Genomic DNA, 12,567 nt, shown 5'->3' with positions numbered 1-12,567 from the left:
AAGCAAAGGACAATGAGGGCTGTCATTAAGTTTGTAGAGGGAGGAGCTTTTATATCATTCCCCATTAATTTGGAGGTCATACAGAATTAGAGTGTTTTAACTTAAATTTCAGGTTCTATTTATGGTTTTAAATATTTGACTTTGAGGAAGAACAAAAAGATCGTGGCTCTCAACTTTGCCAAGCCACAAAAGGAGATGTTAAATTGGGCGGGGGACATGTACTGGACCTGAGATTTCATTGATAGAGGCAACTCTTGTATGAGGAAATTAATTCTGCCTCTGCAGGTCATTCATCACCTTCCCTTGGACTTACAGCCCCAGAGTATTGCCCAGATCACTGAGGGATCAGTTCCTCGCCCAGAGTCACACAGCCAATGAGGAGCCAAACTCGTTCCTTCCTGGCTTCAAAACCATCATTTTATCCCCTGTGCCACTGGTGTCTCTCTATTAAATTAGCATATGTGAAATATTATAATCTACAGTTGGGAATTTATATCCTACTTCACATTAGAAGCACAGGCTTTTGCTATTTATGCAAATATCAAAGTTCTCTGAGTGCTGGTTATTTGCCTAGTTCTATCCTAAATACAAAGCAATTATAGGCTTTGTGGCTTTCTGTCTTGTTCTCATCTTCAGTGTTTTATATTCACCATTCTCTTTATGCACGTATCTGTAGGTTCCATATAAGAAGAGGGAAAATACATACTGTAATGGGAAAAAAATCATTCCTTATTGAAATTTTAATATTTATGAGTTTTGTCATTTCAAATATACTGAATGCTATGAAATAATACAAAGTTATTTCATATGTAATTTAATATACTTTTAATTCATCCCTTGATTTCATAGATGTGTGTGTGTGAATTTTAGCATATCCTCGTGATTAGAGAGATCTAACAATATAAATAGTGTCTCTCTTCCTACCAACCTTCAGTATTTGTCGAATTCATGGGGCTCTCTGAAATGGCCTAGAGTTTCTAATATCACAATTAACAGTGCTAGGAGTTTATGAGAAAAAGAATCATGGTTTACATGGCACTAGATAAGGATGAGATGCAGCATTTTTTACTTTTTTATTTTTCCAAGTATTTTTTTCAATTACCCATAAAAAATTGTAACATTTGTTGTGTTTTTTTTAATTAAGAGTTCCTCCCAACTTCCCCTCTGCCCTTCTCTCCCCCATCATTGAAAAGCAAAGCAATTTGACATAGGTTATAGATTCAGCACATTTTAAAACAGCTTGTAAACATTTCATGGATGTCCCCTTTATATCCAACTACCTGATTGTCTGCTGTATTTTCCCTATTTCCATAATTACTTGCTTCGAAGACAAAATTCTGACTTTCTTTTGGTAATGACATATAAATATTAGAAATATTTCTACATTTTAATTTCTTCTACTACTAACAAAATTGGGAATTGGCTTCATATAGTAAAGAAAAGCTGAAATCAGATTATTTGTAGATATTCCATCTATCAGGTTGCTCACTAAATAAAAAATTATACCAACTTGCCAAACATTTGGTTGTGAGTGGTTAGTTTTTTTTTTTTTTTTTAAAGGAATGAAATCAACCGTGTCTTTTTCTATGCTTCACAGAATTACTTAGCAATGTATTTGCAAAACTGTTATAATATTTTATAAGAAACGTAAAAACTGAATTGGCTTAATTAATTTTATATATGTATCTTTGTTTAAGTTCTAGGAAAGAATCTAGAATTTTTAAAGCCAGATACTTCGAATTTAGGAGACACATTTGTGAGGATATTCTTTTTCTTCTCTTAGATTAAAAATAACTTTGATATTTGTAAATCCCCCCAAAAAGGGCAAATCAACTGAAATCATTTATACTGCTGAAACATTTCAGTAACAGAAATGCTTTATTTTTTTAGACCTTCCCACTTTTATCTCATTTATTTTGTAGGATATTAAATTTTCTATTAATTTTAGTGAAAATTCCGTGCTTAAATTCCATCTGAGCATTTGAAAATTCGGAGACAAATGACTACAAAATACATAGTTGTATAAACAGCAGTTGATGTGGGTCCCGAGTGTGGGAGCATTGTTGCCTTGAATGATGATGCATACGTTTGTTATGGTAAAAAGGGTCACAGGTTATGAGGTCATGACAGAGGTTAAAGGATTAGCATGTGACAATAAGTATCGGTCAGGAAAATGGAAAAGTAGAACTAATTTTTCTTGCACCCACCTGTGCTTTCTGTCAAATAAAACTTGTGGTAATGACATAGCGAGGAGAAGAGACAAAGGTTAATGAGTAACACAAGTTCAAATGTGTAATGTATTGGAGCGTAAATTGGATCATACAATCCAGTAGAGTTGAGTAAGCTAACAAAGGATGTTGAGATCACAGTGGAAAATTTTGGAAGGCAGGCAACTTAATTTCTCTTGTTTGAACAGCTTAAAACTATTAATACATGCCAATTTTATACAACAAAAGTTACATTTGCAAGTAGCACTTTTAAATGAGAAAAGTTAATTACCGTTCAGAAAGCTACAAGAGTTCCAAATCGGTTTTCTATAACTTTCTTTCACACATCCATCCCAAAGAAAGCACCAGTGGTAGTTGCGTGATGCTGTTTAGAATGCAATTGCTTTAAGTAGGTTATTTGACTTTTATGAATGTTTATATCTATGACGTGCAGATCCCACTTAACATTTGACAGGTGGTAAGAAAAAATTTAGAATGTCTTTTGAATAAGATTTTACAACTTTATAGTCAATTTTTTAGTTTAAAATTTTACATTTTTTTTTTTTTCCAACTCAGAGCATTATATGTTTGTTACAGGAGACTTTAACCTTGCATGAGCAGATTAAATGAATGGCAAAGATATAAACAGTTCTCTTATGTATGGAAATAATCCCCATGTAAAGAATTTGGGCTGTTTAAATTTTAAATTTTACTTTTCTTTATCAGACAAGTATTAAACGTGGTATATTCTTTCAAGATTTTCCAAAAAGAGAAAAAAAAATTAAAAGTGAAACTGAATAAACACTTTTGGAAACGTAAAAATAAATAAATGACCCATGAAGGGCTAAGAGGCAAAAAGTGTCTGTCAGTTCTATTAGTTCACAGTGGTGGCCTGACAGAAACACATTTTGTGAATCTAGCCCACAGATAAAAAAAGAAAGGTCAGAGTTCATAGAGCTAGTTTATCGCAAATGGTTCTCATGGATTTTTGTTTTCCCTTAGGTTTTCTGGGTTCATTGTTTAAATGGCCTCTTCCACTCAGTTATTCTGTTTTGGTTTCCACTAAAAGCCCTCCAGTATGGTAAGTAGAAGGGATATGAATGTTAAGAGATGCCTTTTTACTTTAAAAAAAAATAACTCTATGTCAATATGTGTTAAAATTACTGCAGTATCTTGTTTTACTGTATTTTTCTTGATCTGAAGTAATGTATATATTTTTAAATTGCATATACATTAAAATTTCTTATTATTCTTTTGACTTCAAAGGGATTTTAATGTATGCAAAAGCTCAGCTTTTCATGTTTTTGAAACTTAAAGAGAGTTAAATGAATTTCACTTCTTTTAATTCAAAAGGTTTTAATGCTGTGTCTATATGATGTATGGTTGAATGCTTATTTGCATTCCATTTGTTCTTTATCTACAAGACTTTTGTGAAGTCTAAACATTAAGAAAATATATGTCGTTGTTTTGTTCCTGCCGCATTAATGTATTCTGTGAATAAGATTTCTTTTATTTGAAATTATTGGGTCATCCTTTGGTTTAAGACCTTTTGCTGCCTCTTTTTTTTTTTTTTTAAGGACATGATTTTATTTTGTCTTTGTTGATAGAATTGTAGTACATTTCCTTCACCCATAAAAGTAAATACATAGGCTTTTCTGAATGGAGCTCTCCAGAAATGCAATAGGTTATCCTGGCATCTCTGTAAACAGACTATGTTGGAAATCTTGGAAGGGATGCTAATTTATCAGAGCCTTTGTTTTTATTGTATAAATAAATATGCATATTATATACTTCAAAACTAAGGATTCAGGAACACTATATTAACATAAGTAATTTTCATCTTCTGTTAAGCATTATCTGCTTAACAAGTTACCTATAGATGATCTGATTAATCTGATCTGTCTCTGAATCTATTCCAAAGTTGCAAATAAGGAGTTTTGAATTACTGCTTGTTTTCACTGTATTTGTGCTTCCCTCAAATGATGTGACTTACATAGATCTGCTTATATAAAGTCATGGTCTTCATAGCATCCCTGTTGGTGGCTTGAAAATATTTCTTTCTGCCCCCTTATGTCGATTTTAATACTTAAAATTTAGGAATATCAAGTAAGAGAGGTGAAAAATCTCTTTTTATCTATAGTTTTCTACCTCTTAATCAACTTTGTTACTTAACATTAAATTATGTCTTCTTTAGTGAACTTAAAAGGCTTCCTTTCTCTCCAGAAAATAGGGGTAGGAAATAGGAATGTGAAATAGACAATGACTGTGAAAAAAAATCAAATAAACATACACATCTGAATTTGTTTTTTGCTCCCGGACTCCATTCAATCTAGAAAGTTTTGAAAATTGTACATCTCTTCCTTATAGAGGGTTTAGTTAGAAAGGAGGGTCAGACAACCAACTAATGGTTAATATCCTCCTGTCACTTCTGTTTCCCTTATGATCCATACTGTTGTTCTTTTAATAAATGAAAATAGAACACAGAGAAATTGTAGATAAATGGAAGGAGTGTATGCAGATTATAGTTGAAAAAGAGACTAAAGGAGCTATTTCATTATGATCCCAAAGGCAAAAAGAAACAAAATTTCTTCGATACCTCACCTAGAAATGATGAACTTATTCACATACGATACCTTGAAGGTGAATTCAAGTTGGTATTACAGAATGCATTTCACAGGATGAAGAGTCAGAAAAGTTCTTTAAAGGCTCCTCCAAACCACATAACTTGCCAATTGGCAATTTCTTTTTTAGAAAGTTTGCTCAAAGAAGGACAAAGTTGGTGAGAAATATAGATGGGGATCAACAAAAGAAGAGGTCAAAAAGGCAGAAGCCTCATGAATGTAATACTTGAATATTTTTTCCAGAAAATCATCAGAAGTAACTTTTCTTATTGTTTAATGAAAAATATTTGTTGTATCAAAATACAATTTTGACTTTCACAACAAGCTTTCATTAAGCAACTTCTCTAAAGCTAGATGCAAGGGGTTCAGAGAGAAAAATAAAATAGTTGCTGTCCTTTGGGAGATTACATTAGATTGATTTTTTTTTTTTAAGATGAGAATCAGAAGCCACTGAAAATGAAAAGCCAAAGCAAAAGAAAAATTAAAGCATCCAAAAAAATTAAATGTAATTGATTAACAGGAAATAATGCAATATAGACAAAGCATCGTCTGGATTGAGACATTGAGAAAAACACCAAATTAGAAGTGGAGTGGGTTTGTCTCCAGATTCTGTTAGAGACTGGAGCTTGTGCTCCCCAACTTTCCTGGAAAGGAAATCAGGGGCTGAGAGGGAACACTTCTAAGGAGATGGTCATACTGCTATGATTCGCAAATTTCTAAGGGTAATTCTAGTGTGGGGAAGCTATACCTCCACTACACACTACAAATCACCCAAAAAAAGTACCATTGACTTTTAGTCATGAAATGTTTGCTACGCAAAATGCAAAGGCAAATAAAAATGCCCAAAACAGCCCATCCATAAACGTGGGTTCCAAACTCTCCCCAGTGTACCCAGTGTCAGCCCAGGAGAGTAGACAGCAACTTTCCAAAGCTTAGGAAACCACTTTTGCCAGTGACAAAACACTGAAGGTCTTTAAAGTTCTTGGCCATCTTCAGCAGTATTCTGGCCAAAAGTCACCTGTCCAGCTAAGTCATTTCTCCTCTAGCTGGACTCCAAAATCACCATTCAGTTCTTTCAGCAAAGGCCTGAATCTTCAAAGGTTTTCATATTTCCTGCCTGGGATGGGCTCTCGGAGGTCTTAAACCAACATGGCAATAATGGTCAGCACAGAGAAAGCTCTCATGGCCTCCCCTCTATCAGACCCTAGGTGGAAGTAAAGCATTCTGCAGACAAAGATTTCCTTCTCCCAGACAACTCCCCTCTCAATAACAGACTCCAAACCTGGTTTCCTCCATTTCTCCATTAGGGAGAAGTGATAGGATCTAAATTCTCCTCTCAACTCTTCAGATTGTCCTTCTTTGAGATATCCACTCAGTTAGACTCAATTCCTTGTAAGGAGCAAATTAATTCAAATTAATTCTAAATTCTACCCTCACCTGAACGTGGAAGATTTCAGGGTGTGATGGGCAGTATTCCTTCCCTACTTTGCTTTTTCAAGCCCTGAAGATTCCTGCCTCAAAGCAAGATTTCTATATTTGAAGTGACATGTTTGTATTATAGGGTGAAAAATCAAAAATCATCTTTCTGTGAAACATGGCAAATCAGACAATTATCCTATTCCCTTGAAAAGTTATGAGGATTGCCTAAGTATTAGCTTTATGATAATAGTTCCAAAAATAGAAAATAAAAAACTTTTAATATCTCTGACTTTAGTAAGTACTTTTCCCCCTCAGAACTTATTTTTTGCAAATAATTGTCATTGTTTTTGTTTCTTTCAAAAAGCAAAATGTCCAAATAAAATAGGCACATAATAGGAGAAAAGGGTAAGATGAGGGAATACATAATTATCACAATTTGAATCTAACTTGATTGTCAGGCTATCAACAATGGAAAAAATGCAAAATTAAATATATTGAGTCTTGGAGAAGGAGAAGTAATCAACAAAACAAGGAAGCTAAGAGATTCCAGAATTCAGTTCAGCAAAGCAAGATATATAGTCTCCTCACCAAGTAAAGGGACATGACAGTCAAAACCCCTTGAGAATTAAAATTCATTTATAAAACATTATGGAAGCTATAGATGGACTTAGATCATTATATGCTCACAAAATAATAAAAACACTTTTGAGAAAGTAAATCCTTCGGAAACCTTGGCAGAAAGTCCCACCAGAGCACATGCCCTCATCACTATAACCTAAACCATTCTAGCTATTCTCTTAACCTCCTCCTATTCATCTTTCATATCAATCCAAGTTAATGCATAGGAATTTCTGCTTGGGTCAAAAATATGACCACTTTGAGCTCATTAAATCCATTGAGTACACTTATCTTTTCAATCTGAATGATCACTTAAGTCTGCTTTTTCATTGGTGTACATAATTTAATGGGTCCATAAGCATAGTAGCAATAAATTCAAATCTGGAGATTGGTAATGGTGAGTTAATTAGACATTGCTCCATTCCCCTAATTTATTATTTACCAAATTACATCTATCTACCTCTTGTTGAGTATAATGAGATATTTATTGTAAAGTCCATAAGCATAATAACTATACCTTATCTAAAGTTTCTCTCCCAGTGGGTATCAAAGTGTCTTCCTGTAGAGAGTATATAATAAGTAATTATAATTTTATTCTGTTAGGTATATATGTTTTAAGAAATAGAAAAGAATTGAAAAAAGTTAAAATTGCTTTTAAAATTTTTTTCTTTTCCTTCAGGTACTGTCTTTGGAAATGGAAAAACTTCTGATTATCTATTGTTGGGAAACATTGTTTATACTGTGAGTCTGAACATTTTAGTTTTTGTTTTACAAGTAAAGATATTTCCTTATTTCTTATTCACCTAATATTTTCTTTTTAAATATATAAATTTATGAGTTTTGCTTAGGTATTTAAGTCATTGAGATTTTTTAAAATAAAATTGTTTTATTTTAAGTTTTAATAAATTGGCATTCCTTTAAGCAAAAAACAAACATCTTAGAGTTCCTTATGATTTGTAATCATATCATATCATTATGATGATATGACTTTAAGATTTTTATACCACTTGATTGATTGCAAAGGACTTTTTTTTTCCACTAAGCAAGGGCCAAATAAAAAAGAATATTGATTATAAAGTCCCAAAGACCTGGGTTTGCATGAAAGCTCTCCTGCCTACTGCCTTTGTGACCTCAAGAAGCCACTTAGCCTCATTAGGCTTGTTTCATCTACAAAACATATCTTTCAAGTTCCTTCCAATCCTAAATCTGTGATTTTTTGAGACTTTTTGAGGAGAAAGTTTTACTCATTTATTTGCCCAAAGTTCTATGACTAGTAGCAAAGTGGTGACGTTTGGGGTTTGAACACAGATTTATCCCCATTTCAAGTCTGATACCTTTTTCACTGTATCAAACTGCCTTTTAAATACAAAATAATTGTAATAGCGACTATCTGGCGCTAAAAATTTTAGGCCTTTAGGAAAAAATTACCCTACTTTTGGCTTCCCAAAAGTCTTATTTCATACCTAACTGTGACAAAGAGGTGAACTTCTATAACTAAAATGGTGCCCAAAAAAGCCTTGGCAGGTGTTTTAACTAGCATGACATTGGGTCTGAGTCTGGACATATATCACATGATATATCTTTTACCCAAGAACCAACCTAGGTAAATTCAGAGAGTTTGCTGTGATGTAACAAATTTGGTCATCACTTATAAGACCTTTTCTCATGTTTGAAATTAAGGGGTAGATTAAGTGAGCTCTAGGAATCTATCTATCTAACTTTAAAATCTATAAGATGAGCAACAAATCACTAGCAGTTCCTATGATGAGCTGAATAATAACTAGCATTTTTTAAATCTTTGATTATATCATTTAGAAAACAGTCATGGCAATAAAATGAAATAACCAGTTTATCTTTTTGTTTTAGTTTGTAGTGATCACTGTGTGTTTGAAAGCTGGATTGGAGACATCATATTGGACTTTGGTAAGGACGTTTTACATTAAGACAAAAAGCTATGTGCTACCTTATGGTGTGTGTTGATAGCTATCATTTTTTCCTTTTCATTTCTTATGCTATTTTCCAAAACGTAAGATCTTTTTTTATTTTTAAAAAGCTTTTTATTTTCAAAGTATTTGCATAGATAATTTTCAGTATTCACCCTTGCAAAACTTTGTGTTCCAATTTTTTTCCTTCCTCCCTTAAACAGCAAGTAATCCAATATATGTTAAACATGTGCAATTTTTCTATACATTTCCACAATTGTCATGCTGCACAAGAAAAAATCAGATCAAAAAGGGAAAAAATGTGAAAGAAAACAAAAAGCAAGCAAACAACAACCAAAAAAGTGAAAATACTATGTTGTAATCCACACACAGTCCCCACAGTCCTCTCTCTGGGTACAGATGGCTCTCTGTCTATTGGAACTGGTCTGAATCAAGGTATTCTAATATTAAAGAGTGAAGAATAATTATGGTTACATACATGTAATTGAAATATCCAAAATGCTTCATTCAACAAGCATTTATTCAACATGAACTTTGTGCTAGTGGCTAAGTTGGACATCATGTTTAGATAAAAGTTAAGAAATATTCCAAATATGTGAATTTTCCAGATAATAGAGGCTTACATACTATGGACCCAAATTTTTACAAACAGTTCTCATTTGTTATTATATATATATAATATTATATTATATTATATTATATTATATTATATTATATTATATTATATTATATTATATTATATTAAAAGGATTTTAAAAGGATTATATTTGAAAAGAGTTCTTTCTAGATCAGTCTGTGATTGAATCAGTGGACATTTTGAACTTTGATGACTACACCATTCATATAGATACAGATATATATATATAGATGCCCTCAGGGATATTAAAAGTATTTGTAAGATTACTTGCTGAAATATCCTAAATTGTTGTACCAGTAAAGTTTCTTCTTGTTTTTTAATAGTTTTTCTTTTTGTCCTCTTCATTAGCTATCATTTCTCAAACACATTTGTGAATCTTCAATATCTCTATCCTGCTGCATGATTTTATATGCAGTTTTATTGAGAAAGACCTAAAGATAGGTCCCTCCCTTATCAGTGGGTAAATCTCTTAGAATTTGTTCATGACTATTTTCGTTAATGCACAGCGGTCCCTTCTATTTACACCAGAGTTCATAGCTAACAGGAAGCTTCCTAAAATTCTGACCTCCAGGCAGATATACATAACCATCATTTCCAGAAAAGATACTGGTACCTGCACGAATAGACAATTTCTTATATCAATGAAATCACAGGTATATCAGATAACTCTCTTCATTTATGAAAACTTCAAAATTACCTTAAAATCATCTCCTGCAATATCTCTTAATTAATTTTTTAAATTTGTATCTATTTAAAAAACAATATGGATTAAATTGGTCATACATTTTGAAAAAGCATACTGATAATAATGAAAATAATTGTGGCTGGGTGCCAACATCTGTCACAGAGGATGATAAAGTAGAGAAATTAGGTAAAGAGCTTAGTGAGTATATTCACTGATACTCAATGAGTTAAGTAGAAATGTAGACTTAGAAAAAGAAAGTTTAAAATGTTAGAAATTAGAATTCAGAATGAAGAAATAGAAGATTTCAAAGGCCAGAAATGTCTACTCTTAATACCATAGATTTTTGTCTTGAAAAAGTCAGAAGTTAGATGTGGCAAGCACTGAATATTACAAAAATGATATTGGCTGTGTCTTAAAAGGCAGGAAATGACTGGTAGTCATTTCCAAGCCATGACATGTCTATATGCAGTCAAGCCAGTCAAATTATTAGAGCAAAAGTCAAATTTAAGACCAATTTTGAAAAAAAAAAATGATAGAGCCAGTAAATCCTTGGTTTTATAATCTCCTTCATTTGTAGTCCCACATGTAGTACAAACCCTCCCAGATTATTCATTTTGTGTCACTTATCTACATCATACTATCAGGGCCCATAGGAAGCCCATTCATGGGCTAAAATCTTAGAATCTAGGTCTTTAATATCACATATACATGTGTGTAAAGCAGCACACAGACTACAAGACATCTATTACTACTGGTTGCATTACCTGACTGACCATATTTACTTCTTGGATAATAACTTGTGTGTGACCTTTTGTGTATAGGTCATCACTGGCAATATGCTATAGCCATTTGTTCTCCTCATTTTCCTTTCATACATCTACCATTTTGATTCTTCAGAGACTGGTATTCCATTATTTGTACCCATATAGAATCACTGGAATACAGGTACTAAAAATATGAGGTTTTGTTTTGTAGAAGAAAGAAAACAAACCATAAAAAGTGACACAGTTTTGTAAGTGTTATGAGATCATTTTTTTAAGATTCCTGAAAGAAGGAGAAATTCGAAAAAGTAAAAGTCATAGATGGAATTATTAAGAATATAATAAAATTGAGAGTTTTCAAATAATTACTGTTTTTCATCTCTGTCAAGTGTTTGTGAGAATGATCTATAATGCTGTTAATGTTAAAACAGCAGGCTTTTACAAACTGTTTTCTACAATAAACTATAGCTTTACAATCACACAATTGGTTGAAAGGTTTGAAGAATATAGGATCTCCCAAGATTATATTTGGATTTTTTTAAGTATTTGACTCAGCAAAGAAAAAATAAGCCTTAAATGTTTTCCTCCAATAAGATGTCTCCCATCTTGCCAAGACCTTACCAAATTAATCAGCAAATAAAAATAGAGAGGTGATTTTGTTCAGTGCTTCTCTGGTTATTGTTATCAAATGGAAAAGGACAGAGGGAGAGATTTGCTTACTAAAAATGTTTACAACCTCTATGGAGGCTTTCTTACAAATCAGCCAAATGGAGGAGTTCTTTATAGGTTGTGATCCCCTTCTGCTCCTGTTTGAAGATGACATTATATTGACTCCATTCAGCTTCAAAATATTTGACTAAGTAGAGCTTACTTAGTCAGTAGTAGGCTAAACCCTCAAAAGGAACCCACCTTAGAATCACATTTTTAAAAGTCCATATAGAAAAAGAATTCCTGTTCTCCAGACAATGACATACAGTTGACATGGATCCTCTAGCAACATTGATGCTTCATGCCTTTCTGATACCAATGGGAAGTTACATTTTCCTTTCCATAATTGATGTGTTTTTTCCCCTTGGATAGTTTTTCAAATTGTAGTAACTTAAAAACTATTTTTCTTTAAAATAAAGCTTTTTCAAGTCAGTCAGTGACCAGAATAGTAAGCATTCAGGTTCAGATGTCTGGAGCAGTCATTCCCAATTTCTAAAAGCATATCTCATTGCTAGAATTTATTGGGTTTTACTACTGAAGGGCCTTTATTTAAAGTAATGAATAGTTCTAGTGATGTATATGTGTATTAGTTTCTATCATTGGAATTTTTTATTTGTGCATGACATTCTAAAAAAAACATTTCCATAAAGTATTATTCCTACAATAGATGTTATGTATATAATTTCCTATTTAGAATTATATGTTTAAAATTATAGTGGAATTCAGAGGAATAAGCCAGAACTGCAAATTAAACCAACTCTGAGGTTTCATTAGACATCCAACAAATTATCAAAGATGGCAAATGATAAAAATGTTTGATGGTGAAGAGGTTGCGTGAGTCAAGTCAAATCAATTTGGGTGACTTCTTGGTTACTTTTGAAGAAGTGATTTTTTTTCTTTGTAATAGGATCTGCAGAGAGAGGAAGAAAGGGAGTATATTTTAAAATAAAAGTAATATATTTTTTAAA

At 32.5% G+C, this 12,567-nt stretch overlaps 1 protein-coding gene across 2 annotated transcripts in view; it reads left to right on the top strand.

Moving 5' to 3' along the window:
- The window catches only part of ATP8A1 (ATPase phospholipid transporting 8A1), a 256,720-nt gene that overhangs the window by 201,446 nt on the left and 42,707 nt on the right, over nt 1–12,567 (top strand). For both annotated transcript variants that reach the window (XM_051966099.1, XM_051966098.1), the window contains exons 30-32: nt 3,210–3,288; nt 7,545–7,606; nt 8,732–8,788. In XM_051966099.1, coding sequence (XP_051822059.1) covers nt 3,210–3,288; nt 7,545–7,606; nt 8,732–8,788 — 198 coding nt within the window. The remainder of the gene's footprint in view (nt 1–3,209; nt 3,289–7,544; nt 7,607–8,731; nt 8,789–12,567) is intronic.

This window comes from Antechinus flavipes, chromosome 6 (assembly GCF_016432865.1).
Source record: "Antechinus flavipes isolate AdamAnt ecotype Samford, QLD, Australia chromosome 6, AdamAnt_v2, whole genome shotgun sequence".
In the NCBI taxonomy this organism is placed as follows: domain Eukaryota; kingdom Metazoa; phylum Chordata; class Mammalia; order Dasyuromorphia; family Dasyuridae; genus Antechinus; species Antechinus flavipes.
Note: the sequence above shows the minus strand (reverse complement) of the source record. Positions and strands in the feature narration are given on the sequence as shown.